The sequence below is a fragment of the Corythoichthys intestinalis genome, chromosome 8 (assembly GCF_030265065.1).
Source record: "Corythoichthys intestinalis isolate RoL2023-P3 chromosome 8, ASM3026506v1, whole genome shotgun sequence".
Taxonomy (NCBI): Eukaryota; Metazoa; Chordata; class Actinopteri; order Syngnathiformes; family Syngnathidae; genus Corythoichthys; species Corythoichthys intestinalis.
The window spans coordinates 33,018,839-33,039,655 of record NC_080402.1 but is presented as its reverse complement, the minus strand read 5'-3'; the positions used below and the strand labels follow the sequence as shown (position 1 = coordinate 33,039,655).

Sequence of the window (20,817 nt, the reverse complement as noted above, 5' to 3'; positions counted from 1 at the left end):
GTGTTCGTTGGCTGTCACTGATTACCATTTGTGATTGCTACACAAAAATAGTAAATTGCCCCAAAAATGGTTAGAGACCTAAGACAACCAGATGGATTGTTGAAACAGGAGAATGTCATTGTCAGTGGCGTAAGGCAATGCACACAAGAAAAAGGTGTCGATAAAAAAGCTAACTCTGTATGAGATCGGCTCTTTTTCCCAGTCTTTTTCAGCCCTCGACACTCAAGACATCTCTTTAACTGAACATTTGTATGTTCCTCAACATCTTTACCAATGAATTCGGCACCAGCGACATCATTTTCGGAAAGAATTGGTAGGTTTAGCTATATAAACATCTCGTTCGTACACCATTTCCATTCATTTACTATTAGGGACAAACGGGAGGTTGACCCGCTTAGCAACAATTGCTAACATCATGGATAAAAATTAGCAAAAATGACGTGTTGCTTGCGGTACGCCATTCAGCATGTACCTCGCCTATTACCCATAGTTAGCTGGGATTGGCTCGAGCACCCCCGTCACCCTCGTGATGATAAGCGGCTCGGAAAATGAATGAATGAATAATAGACTGTCAAAATAGTTGTCGATTCATGTGTTCATCGAGTTCTCGATTAGTCGATTATTTATACAGTAGCAGCCCTAGTTAGCAGACATAATGGCCCACCAAGGGAAAACATAACTAATTTATGGCCCACGACAAAGATGAGTTTGACACCTCTGAACTATAGTAAAATCCTCTAAAACTGCTGACAAATACACCTGAAATACAAGAAGGCGGAAAGTTACATCCAAGTGTGACGAGCACCTTGCTGTGGGGCGGTGGCGTCGGTTGCAGACCGTTGTCGCACTGAGCCGCCCTCACCTGGATCTTGACGCTGAGCTTCTTCAGCCGCTTGAGGAGCGCCTCCTTGTTACACGGCACAAAGGCCTCCATGTGCGCGTAGATGCCTAAGCGCACTTCGGGAGGCTGCTTCTGGACCTGTAGCTCGATGCTAACAAAGGACACAAGGTTAGCATAGAACAATGTACGTGCACACACATCCCCGGCTCAATTAAACAGAGAAAGAAAGCTGCAAGATGTCTCGTGACGCCATAGCTGGCAGTGTAGAGGAGCTGAGCTTGTCGTACTCACTCTAACAAGATGTTATTCATGTCCAGGGTGAAAAATTTCTTTCTGCCCTCCTGATCAAACTGACGAGAAGCCTGCGGGGACAGAAACAGCTGAGTCAGCAAACAGCGCCAGACTGCAGCACACAAAGACACTCTTGACATTCTTCCCAAACTGATTTAGTAGTTGTTAATGCTGCATTTAGGAATGCTGCATTTAGGAAATGTTCACAGGGACACGACAGCACAATTTACCCAAATTTACAGTGCTGGGGGAATTTGAAGCACAGATGCTTCCTACACCTCAGTGACCAAAGTTGAGAATTGTTTGGGACAGTTTCCAAGTTTGGGTTTTCATTGCATTCACAATGGACAGGTTAAAGTTAAGCCTAACCTTATTAACGATGGCGTAAGGTGACACTGAAAAAACTAAAAGTCACTTGCCCTGTAAAGTGTTGAGTACATTAAGTTTTTCCCCCCTCCCTATGGCGTAGTATTTGTCTGCCCACCGGCTTTAAATGACTCACCGCCCGCAGGTCCTCGATGCGTTTGACGAGAGGCGGCGGCAGTCCCCCAGGCAGCGGTGGAGGAGAAAACAGTCCACTGGAAGACCCCAGGCCTCGCCCTTGGACACCTCCACATGCTCCTCCTCTTTGGCCCGGCGCACCGACTCCCAGAATGCCATTCTCTCTGACCGTGGAAACGGCGTGCTGCTGGTCACCGTCCAACAAGTCGAAATCAAGGTCGCCGAGGAGGTCCTGAAGCTCCTTCTCATTGGCGGAGCCCAGCAGCGACATCATGGCAGGATCGCCAGTCAGGTCCGCAAGCATGAGGTCGCTGTTGGTGGCCGCATTGGTGTTGATTGGCGGTTGGGCGGTGTCGGACCCCAGCAAGTGCTTGGCCGCATCTGCGGCGCACGGCTTGTTAGCTACGCCACCCGCTAGGCCAGTGGGAGCCACGCTGACATTATTCTTCCTCATCTGCTCCTTCTCCATGGTGAAGCGGCGCAGCATGGCCGCTAAATACAAAGAGTCCTTCATCAGCTTCTTACGCTTCTTCTTCTCAGGACGATGGAGGCTGACGGCTGCCACTCTGTGAGAAAATGGAAGACTTTCCATTTACTAATTTTTCAAGAGGATTTGTTTAAATCACTCGTCCATCAGTACTATCTGTCTAGTAAATATTATTTCCTTTTAACATCACATTGACAAATACTTTTAACGTGTAAGACAAGGTTTTGATCACGTGCATGCCAGCGGGAAAAAATCTTGTTCAACAGTTTCATGATGCGTAATAGTGGAAAACAATATCAATAAACCAATATTTCCAGGAAGTAGGCAAAATAGCAGTTATCAGACATTTTTGAATGCCAATGCTATTTTAGCTGCTCAAATATGATTATTTCAGATGGTCCCGCCTACACATCACGCATTGGCTACCCACTGTAGACACGACAAGTCTATTGGAGAAACTGGCTTTAATGGCTCCATGTACTGAAGCAGTCCTTGCCTGAGTCCCACATGGAGAATAGATAAGACAGAGACAGATTGCACAGGGACAGAAACTAAAATAAGTGTGTGCCTTAAGGCTGTTTGATTAATCGATTTTGAACCGAAACAGACTTTTCTGGTTAAAACAATGTTAAGGTTGACGGAGTATTTGGTTCACAGACCGACTAAATGATTACCTTTTCTCATGTTTGATTTTGTTTCAAATAGTATATGCACTTTCTTCCTTCATTATCACTTTAATTAAGAACAGAGCTGGAGTCTGTTGTGTATAAAAAATGCTCTTAATCCCAAGGAATTGTTCTGAGTATTAACAGAATTAAATTCACTGGTACTTTCAGTTCTAATAAAGAAAAAAAAGTTTAAACAGAACACATTCCGAATAATTTGTCATTATTTTTATTTTTGACAAAAAATCGTAATCGATTTCGATAAAATGTGTTTTGAATGAAAATAATCGCGATTTTCTTTTTAGACAAAATCGCCCTAGCATGCCTATTATCTTAGCTAACTGTTTTGAGTGTATCAGCATTGATGTGCTGCACACGCGTGATGTGACTGATGTCACATCGGTCACACAATGGCTGCACTACCAAGCGACGTCATTTTTTTTGCTTAAACATTATTTGTGATTTGCATATATAGATTCTTTGAGCAATTTCACATGAAAGCTATTTGTACAAGTTCGTCATTTTCTTTAACCCAAACCTGAATTACTGTAATTTCTTGAATATAATAAACTCTAATGTATAGCACTTTTACTATTATGCTCCCCTAATTTGTTGGTACCTATTCTCAGAAAAACGGAGCTAGATATCAGTCCGATGACAGTCATAGTTATCTTAAAGGCACTATACGTAATTTTTTGTGTGAATCTAAAATACTTTTCTACTCCATGCATGCGCAACAAATGCCCTGATGAGTACATAGAGCCCTCATATTTTAACTGAAATTACCCCAAAAAGCCCTTTTTAATCCCTTCAATAGCGTGTGGGTGAAGACGCGTCTGTGTACGTCCACCGCCACCCCTGCTACAGCAGCGCTGTTTTACCGAGCCTCTGCCTATTTTCCGCTTGGCAAAAACACTTTTGTATCCCCCATTTCTATTCCTTTTAAGACTTGCTACTAACAGTTAGGACTTCAGCTATCAATTATTCTAGTAGTCGATTAATCGATGAGCTAGTTAGTTCAAATAACCGAGTAATCGGATAAGGAACATAAAAAATTAAAATACCTGAGCTGAGCCTCAAACGGCATAAAAAAGTCCGCTAGCTTAAATGCTATAAAATGCTAACTTTTTTTTTTTTTTTTACACAATGCTCTTAAGAAACGATCAAACACTTATTCCAACAAAAACGGCTACATATACCTATAAACTAAATTCCGAATGCATTAAAAAACTAGCTCAAACAAAAACTTAGCTTATGTTGGTCTTAACAGTGAGCAGCTTGTTTCAGCCATGTGAAATGAGTTAAGTCATATTCACAGTTGCCACTAGAAGGCAGTGTCTCCACCCAAATCAATAATAATAGATGCAAACACTTTCAAAACAAACCATAACAACGGCACTTTAATTAAACGAATACTCGAAGCAGCAAAATGTTAATTTGAATGTTTTTTCTAATCGAATTACTCGTGTTAATCGATTAATCGTTGCAGCACTACTAACACTACACAATCACGCTTGCTGTTTTACGTGTGCATGGGCCAAACGGGCCTTGCTTTATGTTCTTACAAGCATGCACACCCGACACATGCTTAGCACAGGCTGCAGTTACATTTTAGGCCGAGGTGTCAGTCACGAGTATAAAACTAACAAACTATACATAGCACCTTTATTTTTTTTCCCAAAGAAATACTATTACTTATCGGATACATTGTATTATTATATGCAAGTACTGAAATCTGTAAAACGAACAATGTACAGTGGTACCTCTACATACGAAGTTAATCCGTTCCAGGACCTTGTTTGTAAGTCGAAATGGTCGTATGTCGAGCAGGATTTTCCCATAGGAATACATTATAATTCCATTAATTCGTTCCACAGCCCAAAAACCTTCACTAAATCCTTAAAAAATACTGCTGGTACTATTACAAATGGCAATTACACATAGCAAAACAAATAAATTATAAATCAAAATCGGAATAATAATAATAATAATAATAATAATTCCTGTATTAATGTAACGAATCGGGTTCTAATGTGGCGGACGTTTTTTGCTGACCCTGAACGCACCGCGGGGCTGACGTGCCAGAGACAGATCGGTGAGCTTGAGTTTCACTTTCACTTTGAATGTTTTCTTGAGAACACCGTCAATTGCGGCAGACAGAAGGTGTTTTTGTTTTGAATAAGTTGTGAAATAAATGATAAAAACGTGGCGAAGTTGGCGATTTCTCTGGAGAAGTTACCACAATAAGAATTGTCAGCTTAACTTATAAAGACTGGCGAACGATGGTCGGAGGAGGACCGTGGAGATGTATTGTTGAGCCATTTCACGGATGCCCACCCTACGCTCATATTTTTCTGTCATTTGCATCTTCATTTAGAAGGTAAGCGTCAACTTTTTCCTTGTTTCACCACCTGTACAACCTTTTCTGAAACCAGTGTTGATTTGTCACACAAGAAAATCCGCCGTGCATTCGTCTGCGGTGCTGCCATTGTCGTCGTATTTCGAGCATGTCGTCGGATGTAGAAACAAAAGGCGAGTCAAATTTTACGTCGGATGTCGAAAAGTTCGTGTGTCGAAGCGATCGTATGTAGAGGTACCACTGTATAGCTAAAATGCAATTAATGTACATACAGTACTTGAATGTGTATCATTAAACACTGTTATTATTTGGAATAAAGTACAGCAATGTACTGGTTAACATTTATACAATTTAACAGAGCTTCTTCATTATGCTTGTACTTTTCTTAATTAGGATAGTTAAAGGGAAAGACAACACCTTTACCATGTCCATTCTAGCGGAAAGAAAAAAAAAACACTTCATTCTTTCATTTTTCTGATATGTAGTAGTGGAGAAAAACAAAAGCCGGCATTATTAGGAAGGGTCTGCCCGCCATGGAGGAATTGACAAAAAATGGGGGGTGCCCATAAGCGGTGTGTTGTTTTTAAGTGTTTAAACATGACTTTCTCCATTATCAGAGGTCTAACAAATTCTCAATTAGCATACTTAAAGAATTTTGAGCAATCGCGTTTAACATGAAGTTCCATTATACAAGGTGTCACTTTCCCTTTAAGAGTGGCAGTGTAGTCCATTTTATCTCAAAAAGGTTATGACATACCAAATCCACAATCCTTTGTAAGCAATCAACAGAATTCTTAATCAATTCATGGCTATTTTGACATATTAGCTGCGAGAATGAAGAAATGACAGCACTGGTGTTTGAGGGCGGCTTAACCTGCAGCGTGAATGAGCTGTCGCCCACATCCAGCCAGCATCGTCCGCCCTCGTGGAGGCACAATGGCTGCCGCTGCTATTTTTAGCTCTTGTTTTCATGTTTGACTATTTGGCCTATGTGAGCGTGGATAATAGGCACTTTTCTCCAAGGTGGTTGAATACTGACAGCGAGTCAGCATGCCCGTTGATTCAAGATGCATGACAGGGCCTGGATGATGTTACGAATGCGAAAAATGGACCAAGCCTTTTGAACATTATGTAAAATTTTGTGGGTTTTTTGTTCTTATTTAGATCGTGATTTCGTAGGTGTAATCCATTCATTCATCAAAACACTTACCCTTGTTTCGGCTCATATCCCTTCTTCTCTTCCAGGTTGGCCAACTCCTTCTTCTTCCTCGTCTTGGTCTGCTCATTGTCGTCATTCGCATTCTAAAATGAGACCGCAAGACGTCAATTAACGCAAGAGAATTTGTATTTGGATGCGTAAACGGCACTCTGATTTTAAGTTTACCTTGTCGTCCTCTCCCTCTGAGTCGGATGCTGCTCGAAACTGCAGTGTACCAGTGTTGATGTAAAAACCACCCAGCTTTGTGGTCAAAGAAGCGGGTACCAGCTCGTCATACTGGGGGGTAATACGGAAAACTTTAAACACAAACTAAAACAGCCTCAGTAGAGCGCAGAAATTTAGTAATGCTGAATAATTCATATCACCACATAATAAACAACTCATCTTGTATCTGTAATTTTGAATGTGTGTGGCTTTAAAAATGTGGGGCCTGTGCTTTTTTTTTTTTTAAGTGTGAAATGATCCCTAACTTTAAACATTTTCTGTCAAATATACCTTTTTGTATGTTATTTAGGTCATAGTAATCTGAATAACTTAATATATTAAAACAACAGACTACACGTCATTGTTATTACTAAAATGTTTGCTCTTGGTCACTGATGAAGTAGAATTCCCTCCATGAATGAGACTAATAGTCAAGTGCGACAAATGCTATTTTCCTATTGATTGCGCATTTTTGAGCTGGTGCAACCTTTACTCAGGTGCAACGTATGCAAAATGCATGACTTACAATATTAATTACTAAACTGCCATGACCCATATCCGTTGTGTGCTACATGAGTGCAGAAAAAAATAGAACTGTGTCACTTCAATCTTGCAGCATAAATCCAGGCTGTGAATAGTAGACCAAAGACACTTTCATTTCCAAATAAGATCAAAGTCCACTGATGGCAGTTGTCAAACTAAATAGTAAAATATTAAAACAAGCTTTGATCATCTAATAATGTACAGTTGTGCTGTTAGATGTTTTTAGCAAAAATTTGACCGTGACCTTAACATGTTAGTCAATGTCCTTGTCCTCACTACAGATGAGTCAGCAACAAGAACAATTAGACATTGAATAACAAAAATTGTGGTTCTGAAAAGGTCAGGATCATTAAATAGAGAATGAATTTGTGAGAGGGAATACTCACAGCCTCTGAGTTGTCAATGAAGGGGTCAGTCTCATCGTAACCAAAGCCAATATCGATCAAATCCTGCATTCGGTCTTTCCTCTTCTTGGTCACGTTGCCCTGCATCATCACATAAACATGAGTCATGTAAAAGAGCAAAAACCATGTATTCAATTGACAAACTCCATCTTGAATCCAAAGTAGATGAAAAATGTAAAGCAAAAACTATAAAAAGGTGATATATTTACAGATATCTTCTTCATATTTGCTGTTTGGCATTTGTAAAATGACATAACATATACACACACACACGATATATGTGTATATATATATATATATATATATATATATATATATATATATTTATATATAGAGTATAAGAGAAAATGATCAGTGTTATTGCCATGGTAACCTCTAACGTTTATGGACCCTTCTGCTTGGTTAGGACTTATTATTATTGGACCTAATAACATTATTATCTAAGTCATATTGATATCACTGTCACAATATCAATAAAGAATATCAATGAGCTTGCTAAGAATTATGACTTGTGTAGATTCACATACTTCATGTAATCCGCAGAAGTTGAATCAAAATAATTGGACTTTGTTTGCTAAATTTGTTTTATTTTGTCATTCCTGAAATGTTTTCATAAATGAGTTTACCAACTACGACATTAGGCTAGTATTACGTTGAATAACATCTTATGGCTTCCATGAGAACATCAAATCAATGTTTTTCATTTAGCATATTCAGTTGTGAATTTTCAAACAAAGTCACAGGAATGAATTAGGGATGTCCTGATCGCATGTTTTATCGCACACGAGTCCGACTTACCTGATTTAGAGTTTCGATCCGATACCAAAGACAAATTGTATGGAAAAAACAAAAAGTCGTCCAAGAGTTTGAGAGGACGCGCACAGTTAGCATTATCCTAATGCTATGTGTGAATGTGAATGTTATGCTAACGCTAGGAGTTACATTTAGGGGCCGTTTACATGGTGACTCTCCGAGAATACGAAACATTTCAAATTTGCATATATATGGGCCCGTCTCCATTCGAACAATGTCGCAATTCCACATGAAAACGATGTAGTATTCATACCAGGCACTAGGGGGCAGTGCATATTTACAAGGCGACAGCGAATGATGCACTTTGACCCCACCAAAGTTCCTCAGCATGGAAAAAAATATGCCCGCCCACTCGAAGCAATGGCATTTTTCTTTTGTTCAAAAAGGCACAAAAATGGAAACATTCAACATATTTCATTTAAAAATATTATTAAAACAGTAAATTAAAGCCGACATTCAGCCATATTTGCTGTTTCAATGTTAAGTAGCACCGCTGCGCACGCCCAATATGACGTGTACGAGTGCTGACGTCTCGCGACGTGGGAGCCTTGGATATGCATGCGGAAGAAGCCCCCCTTAATCCCCCGCAATCAAATTCTTCCACTTTGGAGGCAGGATTCAGAATTTTTCGTCTTCGCCTTCCGTCTTCGCCGACACCATATGCACGCGAGGCCACTCCGACAGTCACTGTGTCTTCGTGTCGCAGAGTCGCCATGTAAACTGCCCCTTAGTGTGTGATCATCACTCAACACATACCTTAAAGGATAAAGCAACATTGCATATTCTCTCTGGCTAAGATAAGGAAACATATCTTACTGTGTGTGTAAGCCTACATGGAGACTGGGGAAGACATACTCGTGAGTCGGCGAAACGGGGGCGCAACATTTCACAAGAGTGACACAAACAGACACTGCTACGATGCAGGCTAACTAACATTAACCAACATTAAAATGTCACACATTGTGAACATATGACGGAAACTCGCGCATTTTTGTCTCGTCAGACGAAAACTGGCATTCATCTTGCTGTGTTTTAGTCTCCCAAAACAAGTTTTTAGCTCGTTATCGTCTCGTCATCGTCATGAAAAAAGTGTTCGTTGACGAAATATTTTCGTTATCGTTGACGAAAACAACACTGTTGTGAAGTATAAAATGTATATATTTTTGTTTCATTTGGCCACGCCATTGTATTTCTGGATTATTTTGTTAAATTTTAGCCCTTTAAAATATCTATATTTTTTTAAAGCTTTTTTTAAAAATTAAAAACCCAATCTTTTTCACTTAATTCCGATCCTCTGAAAAATGGTGTGATCGGGCTGATTTCCAATCATATGATCGGATCGGGGACATACCTAGAATATAAATCATAATAACTCACATATTTATTCTCAAACTTCTTTGCCAGAGCTTCCACCTGCAGTCGCTCCTTCTCGTCATCATTGAAGGGGTCGTTGGGGTTGAGGACTGGAGTCACACTTGGAGATTTGTTCTTTGCCTATAAAAGAGCATCAATGTTACTTACATAAATAAATCATGACTAAAACATTATTACATATCCCTGAGACCAACGGCAACGCTGTGATTCCACTGTTTGTTTAATTTGAATATACTGTAAACAAATCCAATACACATGGTATTATTATTAGTACTTTTTGGACTACAAGTCTCACACCCACCAAATTTTACAAGAAAATTGTATTTGTTCATATACACACATGTCCAGAACATAATATGTATTATGGGATACTTACACCAAAACGCATTAACCTGGTACTATAAGAAGCAGGGTTCTTAGTAAGGGGAAAAAAGTAGCAGCTTTTAGTCTGAGAATAACAGTAATGGGTGTTTACTAAATTTTAAACTGTTACCTGTACTTTCACTTAAAAAAAAAAAAAAAAAATTTAATCGAGATTTAAAGTCAACCGAGTCAGCTTTTCAGAATTGCAACGTGTTTAATGTTTTTTATTGTATTTTAATTCTTAAAAAAAATACAGTGATAGAAACTTCCAGGGGCAGTAGCATCTCCTTATGAAGTTGACTATAGAGGCAGGGCCGAGCAAGCATCAGAACCAAATCATCCCAGTTTTGAATTGATCTCCTACCATTCATCAGAAAAACAACCCCTGGCAATTATCACAGAATCGCTAGTCTTGGTGGCTATTTACTCAATACTTTTACTGCATGGAAATAAAGCTAATCATAGACACAACACAAAACCTTTGTCATTTCGAATGGCAACGTTCTGGCTTTGAGAGACACAAAAAGAAATCAGGAGAAAACATTGTGGAAGTCAGCAACGGTTACGGTTAGACCAAGCAGACAGAAAAAATGGAACGGAATCACACAATTACGAGGACAAAATATAAAGAATGATTAAGAGAACATAATAGTAATACTTTGTTGCATCACCTCTAGCTTTTATAACAGACGTAATGAGTGACAAACTGCTCTTTATTAGCTCCAACCTTCTCTGATTGCTGTTGTGCAATCAGCTTTGCAAGTCAGAGCCTTGTTATGGACCATTATCTTCAAATTCCGCATCAGATTCTCAATTTGATTGAGATCCTTCTATTTGCAGGCTATGACATTGACCTTAAATGTGCGTTTTCTGTTTTTGTCCCATAGCAGGATACATTACCATCTTAAAAATGATGTCATCATCCCCACACCTCCTTTCAACTAATGGGATAAGAAACGTGTCCAAAATGCCAACATACAGGTAAACTTGTGCATTTATTAAAGATGTAATACTCAATGACTTTCCCGAGGGCTGCAGATTAGGCCTGTACATACACATGTGCCGATTACCTTTTTTAAGCTAAACCGTGATATGAAAACGTCAAGTTTTCAAAAAGGCAAAAATTTTCCGTCATACCGTCCCTCAGTTATTAGCTATTTTTTATGTCCCAAAAATGCATTGAGAACTCCCTCGCTTGCAGCTGCGAGGCTCAACCCTCCACCACCAGTTGTTGCTCAGTGTCAGTGAGTCAGCTGTGCTACACGATGGCTGGAGGAGGTGAAACTCCTGAACTTTTTCCCGCATCGAAGAAAACCAAATCACTGGTATAGAAATAATTCGGCTACAGAAAAGTGACAGACAGCCTTGGCTTAGAGGAGGAGGTCCAACCGAATGGCGTACCGCACGCATGCTATTTTGAGACCCTGACGTCGCATCGTAAAGCGGAAGTAAAACCGAATTGGGACATTATAGACCCACCCTTGCATAGAAACAACATAATTTGTGCTACTTTTCGCCGGTAATCTTTCAAAAACGAACATGCCGATCACACATTGCTTTTTTGGAACTTGTAGAAACGACTCTAGACATTACGACACATGAAGGATGTTTTTCTTCAAATGTGAAGACCGAATGAACTTGCGCAGACTTTAACACCAGCTCGGTAAATCCATTCACATTTCATATGCAGTAAACATTTTGTTGGGTTGGCATGGTCTTTCAGAGGACAAAGAGGTAAGCCATTTTTATATTTTTAACTTATTTTTTTAGCGTAACGTTGTGCCGTACTGCTTCTGTCTGACAATGAATGACCTGAAAAGAATTACAATGCTATCTGACTGCCACTGTTACCGTTTCTGTTATATAAAACAACTTTAGTTAGTAAGGGGGAAGTGTAAATAAATTATAGAATTAGGATTTGTTATCAATGAAAAAATTTAAAGTGTTCGTTGGCTGTCACTGAGTAGCATTTGCAATCGCTACACAAAGCTAACTAAATTACCCCAAGAACGGTCAGAGACGTAGGACAACCAGATAATAATAATAATAAGTAATTAGTAATAATAAATAAGTAATAAGAAAGACAGGGCTGATGGTAAAGAATAGCTTGTTGAAACAGGAGAATGTCATTGTCAGTCGCGTCGATAAAAAAGCTAAGGCTATGCTTAGGTCGGCTCGTCTTTTTCAGCCTTCGGTACTCAAGCCATCTCTTTAACTGAACATTTTTATGTTCTTCCTTATCTTTGCCAGTGAATTTTGCACCAGGCACATCATTTTCGGAGAGAATTGGTAGGTTTAGCTCTGTAAACATCTCCTTCGTACACGATTTCCATTCATTTCCTATTAGGGACTAACGGTGGCTTGTCCCTACTTAGCAACAGTAGCTAATGTCATGAATATTAATGAACGGAAGTGGCGTGTTGCTTGCGGTACGCCATTGTAAAACATGTTTGCGCAGGGTGGCTGCCGAAGAGGCAATACCTCCAATATGATTTTGCATTTATACAAAATTAAAGGTTTGTAAACACTGTCAGGAACATTTCCCACTAGCTACGAGGGTTAACTCCAGCATGTTTCGTGTGTCTAGTGGTGGTAAAATGTGTTTTTTTCCTCTCTGGTAACTGTCTGTGTTGAGAAAGGAAGTGTGTATAATGTATGATGGTAATAATTAGAGGTGTGCAAAATTTCCGATTCTTAGATTATTCGCGATTCGGCCGTGGAAGATTCGAGAACGATTCACAAACATCCAAATTCCGATTATTGAAATATGCCAAGTAAAGCAGAAGTACGACACACTCAGCGCGCCGCGCGGTCTTCTGTACGCAATTAGGGACGGAGCGAGAGTAGCTAAACATCATGCTTCTCATTACCCGGCCCCTCGGGTAACGCCAATGCTCAACTCACGGCTCTAGCTCAACTCATGCCAAGAGATAAAAAAATTAAAAAAAAAAACATACCTGACTGCTGCCGAAAAGCTGCTACAAGCCACATTATGTTATGGTAGATATCATTTATATAGGACTAGATGCATTATAGCTTCGGTATCGTTACCAGCACATCTACAAAAAACCATCTTAAAGCAGTACACTTCCCTGCAAGGCTGTTGTTGCGAACCTTCCAAGCGAACCTAATTAACTTTTTATCTAAAATACTCCTAAATCGGTAAAATATTGACTTGAATCTATCTTTAAAATAGTTTTAAAACTTTTACATGTTGAAAGTAGACAAAAGAGAAATTATGGAATAACAGGAGCAATTTTAACAACTTTAACGGTTGATTCACAACATTAAATTAATTGAAAGTAGTTTAAAGCTGCTGATATAGAATGGGGACTGGAGTTTTTTATTTACTGTTATTTTTGTATATTTGTTTACTGCTATATGTTAACTTGATACTGAAATAGCAGTTTGGTTTAGCCTGAGAGGATTTTTGAACAATTTTGGAACTAATGTACAAAACAAATTAAAAAAAAAAAAAAAAAAAAAAAAAAAAAAAAAGAGGAGTGGGGTGCATCAATAATCGTTTTATAATCGAATCGGAGCCTCTGAATCGTAATCGTATCGTTAGGTGCCCAAAGATTACCAGCTCTAGTAATAATGTTGAGCTGCGGTTGTGGGTTTAGGCTCACCTAAAGGACTGCATTTATTTTAATTTTATTTATAATATATGTATTTTTAACTTAGCATTATGTTCCAGTTTGCTAATATGTTTTGAAAAATAAAAATCGTGTTCTATGGAAAAAAAAAGTTTTTTTTTTAAACTCAGATATCTCAAAATAACACATTTTAGAGCTGAAATAGCAATACCGTGATACCATGAAACGGTGATATTTTGGATTAAGGTTATCATACCGTCAGAATCACACCTACCTGCCTGCCTACATGCCTACCTGCACAATATATCGTTTGAATATCGCCATCGTGATGTGCGCTTGCCCAGTAGTCCTAATTGTGCGATAATTACTAACAATTAATTTGCTTCATAAAAGCAGAAAGTGTTCTGAGAGTACCCCTTTTTTATACAGCAATCTTCATCAATCACAGATAAACCCCCTAAGTCTGAATTAAACAGTATTATGTACGGTAATTACAATCAGATATCGCGGTTTTGCAATTTTTTGCACTTCCAGTTCTTAAATAAATGAATAATTAGACCCCTGAATGGACAAGAAGAAAAGTAAAGATGAAAAAATAAATAAATACAATTAAAGTAAATTGAAGCACATTAGGTCCATAATGCAGCAATAAAAAATTACAGAAACAAAAGTATCATTTTTTATAATGAAGAATATGATAAATTGTTTAAAGAATATAAAATAAAGAAAAAAATTAAGAATACAGTACAAGGATAAATGAGAAAAACAACAGGGAGAAACAAACAAAACAAAAAAAACAATCTAATAAAACACTTAATGCAATACACTAATACAAAAACATGTGGAGCCAAGCAGTCTTCCAAAACAGAGCTATTCAAGTCATTTGGTGAAAATTCTTCCAGTTTTAAAATTTTAATATATATCGAAAACCCCCAAAAAGTTGCAAAGTAAGTTTTTTCCTATATTGTTCAGCCCTATTGCAGATTGTTAAAAATTCTTCTCTTCTTTAGGCAATAGTCTTCATAAATTTCAAGTGAACAGCAAACAAAACTTCCAGCATCAACACCTTTCCCAATGCAGATTTGTGATTCACCAATAAATAATTCTGACATTCATTAATATAAAATATCTATAACTTGTACTAACATTCATCTTTTAAGAACTACAAGTCTTTCTATCCATGGATTGCTTTAACAGAATGTTAATAATGTTAATGCCATCTTGTTGATTTATTCTTATAACAAACAAATGCAGTACTTATGTACCGTATGTTGAATGTATATATCCATCTTGTGTCTTATCTTTCCATTCCAACAATAATTTACAGAAAAATATGGCATATTTTAAAGATGGTTTGAATTGCGATTAACTCGATTAAAAATTTTAATCGTTTGACAGCCCTAGTTTTTATCATTTATTTCAAAACTTGTGCAACACAACACGCCTACTGTCCGCCGCAATTGACGGTGTTCTCACCAAACATTAAAAGAGAAAGTAAAATCTCAACCACACTTCTGCCTCTATCACGTCAGCGACGCGGTGTGTTCAGGTACAGCACGCAAAACACGTCTGCCACATTAGAACCCGATTCATTACATTATTACAGGAATTATTATTACGTTATTATTCTGGCTTTAATTTAAAATTTATTTGTTTTGCTATGTGTAATTGCCATTTGTAATAGTACCAGCAGTATTTATTAAGGATTTAGTGTAAGTCTTCAGGCTGTGGAACGAATTAATGGAATTATACTGTACCGTATTCTTATGGGAAAATCCTGCTCGACATACAACCATTTCGACTTACAAACACGGTCCTGGAACGAATTAAATTCATATGTAAAGAGGTGCCACTGTTTTTCCTAAATCCAGAAAGTTGCCATTTAAAATTACGGATTGGGCTCGTGTAAAAAAAAAAAAAAAAAAAAAATTCTATGCAATCATACAACTCAGCGGACATAGCCCAAGATTTCCATTTTTGCCAGGGATTGTAATCACCAGGTAATCCAGTCCATTTGTCTTAACCCTTCATAGGGCACGCATTGTAATGCAATACTCATGTTTAGGGTTGGGCATCGACCATCGATGGGACCCGGTTCTAACACTCAGATGGTCCCGGAACCATTCGAATTTTTAAATCTCGATTCCATGTTTCGATGCCCTGGCCACCGAGTGGGGAAAAAAAATTGCTGCCGACAACCACGAAGAAGCCACAAGAAGTGCGTGTTTGTGCACTGCAACTTGATTACAACCATGGACACGGTGCGGCGGCACTCAAAAGTTTGGCTCAACTTTACAAAAATAAAATAAAATGCCAGTCAACTCAGTGCAACATTTGCAACACAACTATATCATGGTGGCTGCACGACCAGTATGATTAAATAGCTCCGGCTTCATGGAACACAAGTGCCGAGTAGCATAGCTGAGTGCCACGCTGGTCCTCTAACCAGTCAGAAAGGTAAGTAAAACAATGAATTAAACTGTCCTCTGCTGTTCCCACGATCCGGCCCCAGATTAAGCAGTAGATGATGGATGGATGGATGGCTGGATGGATGGAAAACAATACGAGAATAAGGCGTATTATTACGTCGGGCTATGGTCGATATCATGTATATAGAACTAGATGCGAAACACAGAGTCGGCAGCATTAGCACATGTATAGAGGACTAGATGCAAAATGACAGACCCGCTGGCGTCAGCAAACAGCCGCCATCTAAAAGCAGTAGATGCCTCCGTTAAAATCAACAATATAAAAAGATCTTCAAATTATAATCAATAGAAGAATTTATACTAATGCTTCGTCGTAGCTCCCAGCTAAGGTCCATGTATAGCAAAAGAATATGTGTAAATGCTTTCTCCGTGAGCTTTTGAAAAATAAACATCTTTGTGAAAGTGCATTCCTTCGGAAAGAAACTTCATCACATTCAAGTTCAAAGACTGATATTTATATAGACCCTACTCACATGACGTCACAACCACGCCTCCGCGCCATATTGTCCGTCTACTCGTCGTGTTGATGCATTACCGCTACGTAAATTCCTCCTATTATGCTGTGTTTTTCTGCTCGTTAACATTAATAATCAAAATGGTGAAGGCGTGTGTGGCGGTTGGTTGCAATAACAGAGAAGACAGACGGAGAGACTTGAAGTTCTACCGTATTCCGAGAGACCCGGAGAGGAGAGCGAGATGGACTGCTGCAATTCGACGAGAAAACTGGGTTCCAAACGATTACCACGGATTATGTAGTAGTCATTTTATATCTGGTAAGATGCATTTAATATATTTAGAGGGTTTTGGGCTGACAAACACAATTAAGATCATTGCGAGGCTAATCGCCGACAACATACAGTTTCAAATTCAAGATGCTTATTTCTTCCACCATCATTACATTTTGAATAATATTTAGCTGGTACCAAGTGAAAGAAGCTGGCCTCGTCTACGGATCATCAGTTAAACAGGTGTGTCCAAACCTTTTGCAAAGGGGACCAGATTTGGTGTGGTAAAAATGCGGGGGGCTACCTTGGCTGATTTACATAGAACAATATATTTAAACAAATTTTAGCAAGCCCTTCTGTGTGTCACATTTGCTTTATTATTTTTTTTAATTCATAATTTCAACAGTATCGTCTTTGTGGCTTTCTCTTTCGACACTCGGACTCTTGCGAAATACTGCTGCTGTGAAAAAATAAACTAGCTTCAAGTTGCTATAATTTCTTGCTGCGTATCTTCCCTGTAATGTTGTCGTACATGTCAGCGTGTCTTGTTCGGTAATATCATTATCACGTCACATCGAACTTTTTGAAAACAGAGACTGTCTCTTTGCGAATGAGGCAGACACAGTTGCGTATTTTATTGAAGAAATAGTCCAATATCCACCTATCCTTGAAGCGTCGGCCATCGTAGTCAACTTTTTTTTTTTTTTTTTGATTGTCGCCATTTTAGAAATCACATAGGGTAATGTTGCTTAGAGTGCTGCTCCTAAAGTTTTTCAAACTTTCGTGAGAATAAGCTGATTTTGTGTGGACAAGATAGTTGTAGATATCAGGGTAGCAGATGTCAGGCAGAGAGGGCGAAGACAGCGGGTGGAAAAATATCGATTTAGGCATCAAATATGGATCTGGCGAATGGATAGACTGAAGCTTTTCCACATAACGCCTTTTATGCAACGCATCCAATGAGTTTACAGCGTCTGAAAGCACCGGGACTTCCATGAATTGCTCTATAAACTGAAAGACTAATTGAAACCATTGAGAATAGGGCTAAACAGAGACTGACAATATGGTGGCCGGATACAGCGACACGTCATTCTGTGACGTTGGTGAGTAGGGTCTATACAAATTTAAAAAAGCCCTATTAGAAGTTAATAGAATTCATAAATTTCATATTAATTGTATTAATAATAAATAATAATAATGATAATGGCGGCACGGTGGCTGAGTGGTTAGCACGTCTGCCTCACAGTTCTAAGATCAAGGGTTCAATCCCGGGCTTCGGCCTTCCTGTGTGGAGTTTGCATGTTCTCCCCGTGCCTGCGTGGGTTTCCTCCGGGAACTCCGGTTTCCTCCCACATCCCAAAAACATGCATGGTAGGCTGATTGAACACTCTAAATTGTCCGTAGGTATGAGTGTGTGCGTGAATGGTTGTATGTCTCCTTGTGCCCTGCAATTGGCTGGCAACCAGTTCAGGGTGTCCCCTGCCTACTGCCCGTAGTTAGCTGGGATAGGCTCCAGCACCTCCGCGACCCTCGTGAGGAAAAGCGGCATGGAAAATGAATGAATGAATGAATGAATAATGATAATAAATAATAATTTTAAATTGATATAATTTTAAAAATCATCCAGAAGTTAAGACATTAATATAAACTGATACATTTTTAAACATTAAATTTTTTACCCTTCCTAACGTTTTTTTGTATATATTTTTTTTACCCTGCCTCTTAAAGAATCGAAATCGAGAACTGTTCAGAACCGGAATCGTTCAATTTCAAACGATGCCCAACCCTAGTCATGTTTAGGTCCCATTGACTGGGCCAGACATCCAAACCCTTTTGACTGGTAGAGGCTGGAAGAAACCTGCAGAAGGTGGAGGTTTTGCACACTCTTCCACATGCCTGTTTGTGTTCAAGATAATTTAAGAACAAATAAATGCACTATTAACAAATTTACAGGATCTATTTATAATATGAAACTGACGGGGTGGTTAAATTTTGGTGTAATGAGGTCAAAGGTCACCGAGGTCAGAAAAGGAATTTCAGAATAACTCAAATTTGCGCCGTATGTGATCTGATGAAAAAAGAAAGTGATGACATTTTGAAGTTTGAGGGCAAAGATGAAAGAAGTGATAAATGTACACAACAGTTGGGGGGCATAAGGCCAAAAGTAAGGCAGAGGTCTGCTCTCTCAGTGCTCCTCTAGTTTTGATTCGTTTTGTTACATTTCATTAGTTGATCAAAATAATATTAAAATACAATCATGATTAATTAAAAAAAAAAAAAAAAAAAAAAACACATTTTGGGTCATGAATATGCCTACATGATGCTCAATGCCAGGTGTTTGTTTTTTTTTTTTTTCAATTACCAAAAATAGTCACTCGTCTTATAAAGGGTTAATGACTGCTGTAGCAAATGTAACAAGTGTTTTATATCTGCGAACTCTGCCTTTAGGTATACCAGAATAATTTTACATAAATATCTGTACTTCTCCTAAAGTAGAAGAGAACCTTTTGCCACCTCTGTTTTCAAGTGGCGTGAATAAAATAATCTGCGGTGGGGCCCCTGTAGAGTGTGACATGTTTCATCCTGGTGCTCATCTCTCAACTGCAGCCAGAGGGCCAGCGAGCAGGAGGAGACAGGCTGCTGCTGCTGCTGCTGCTGCATGTGGCATGTGGACGCCTCTAATGGCTGTGTGCCTGCCTGTGTGACTGTTGCTGGGCAAGAGGCGACACAGGCACAGGTAGCAAGCAGCACCGCCGTCTCACGATGAGCCTTGTCAGACAGCCTCCACTCCAAATGGTGTTCACGGAGCGAGTCGATAGTTGAACAAGAAGCCCCCCCCTATCCTTCCGCTGTCTTTATACACTGGTCATCCACAGAAGGACAAGGTGCACTCCCCCTCCTCCTCCTACTTTCGTCTTATCCAAGCCACGCCAAGTCCACACAAACACGGCAAAGTGCAATAAAATTCCGAGTCCGGCTCACTCAAGTGCGCGGGGAACGTACCTGCAGGTTGTGGAGGAGTTCCCCGTAATTGAACTCAGCAGAGGCGCGGTCGTCGGGCTCGCTCAGGGGCAGGTTGAGTCGCACCGTCGCCTTCTTCTCAGCTCCAGCCTTGTCCCTCTCCCCGGATTTGGTAAGGCGGCCGGGGGCACCTCCTGTCCCGGTCTCCGTAAATCCGTCCGCCGCCGTCGTCGCTTCGACCTCGTCGTCTTCGCTCAAGTTGTAGTCGGCCTCGTCCTCCAGCCGGCGTTTCCTCGACTCCGACGCGGCCCCGGCCGCGAAGGCCGACAGGGTGACAAACTGCACTTTTCTTGGTTCGGCCATTTGGATGAGCCGCCTTCCCGCACCTCTCTCCGGACACACGGCGAGAAGGAGACGAGGATACTTGGCCAAACTACTCCAAATTGGTGCCTTGAGGACGGTTCCGCGAAGCCCCAACGGCTGCTCAGCGGCTACGGGGAGGTGGAGGCCTCCTCCGAACCATACGAAACGGACTCGAGGGGATGCAACGGTCGGGGGAAAGTTGTTTTTCCGGCAGCTACTCGCATCCTCGATTTGCTATGGGACCGACACATTCACAGGAGCCATCTTGGTTTTGGGAGTAAATAAAATATCAGACGGTGGAAGAGGGGTCACTGCGCATGCGTGCACGCGTGGACCGGAAACGCCGTGACACTGGCGGGGGTGGAACACTGTCCAATCAGCGGCTGCCCCGACTTTAGACCCGCCTCTTTTCTTAATAGTCGATAAAAAAACATCCTTTCTATTAATGACCTTTTAAAAAGTTTTTTTTTATAAATGGTAGCTGCAATCCCACGGCCACAAGATCTGCGTATTTCTTCCTTCGTATATCTTATGAGTATTTTTTATTCATAAAAATATACGCTTCAAAACCTAATTTCTCTATTTTCCATAAAAATCTGTCATTACTTTTCATCCTTAA

At 39.8% G+C, this 20,817-nt stretch overlaps 1 protein-coding gene across 1 annotated transcript in view; it reads right to left on the bottom strand.

The window, feature by feature from the left end:
* Positions 1 to 20,515, bottom strand: part of ubn2a (ubinuclein 2a) — a 46,248-nt gene extending 25,733 nt beyond the window's left edge. Inside the window, exons 1-8 of the mRNA XM_057843940.1 lie at positions 19,878 to 20,515; positions 9,705 to 9,821; positions 7,497 to 7,595; positions 6,529 to 6,639; positions 6,355 to 6,446; positions 1,635 to 2,199; positions 1,133 to 1,203; positions 806 to 992 (exon numbers count right to left, since the gene is read on the bottom strand). Coding sequence (XP_057699923.1) covers positions 806 to 992; positions 1,133 to 1,203; positions 1,635 to 2,199; positions 6,355 to 6,446; positions 6,529 to 6,639; positions 7,497 to 7,595; positions 9,705 to 9,821; positions 19,878 to 20,198 — 1,563 coding nt within the window. The 5' untranslated portion in view covers positions 20,199 to 20,515. The remainder of the gene's footprint in view (positions 1 to 805; positions 993 to 1,132; positions 1,204 to 1,634; positions 2,200 to 6,354; positions 6,447 to 6,528; positions 6,640 to 7,496; positions 7,596 to 9,704; positions 9,822 to 19,877) is intronic.
* Positions 20,516 to 20,817: the final 302 nt, after the last annotated feature.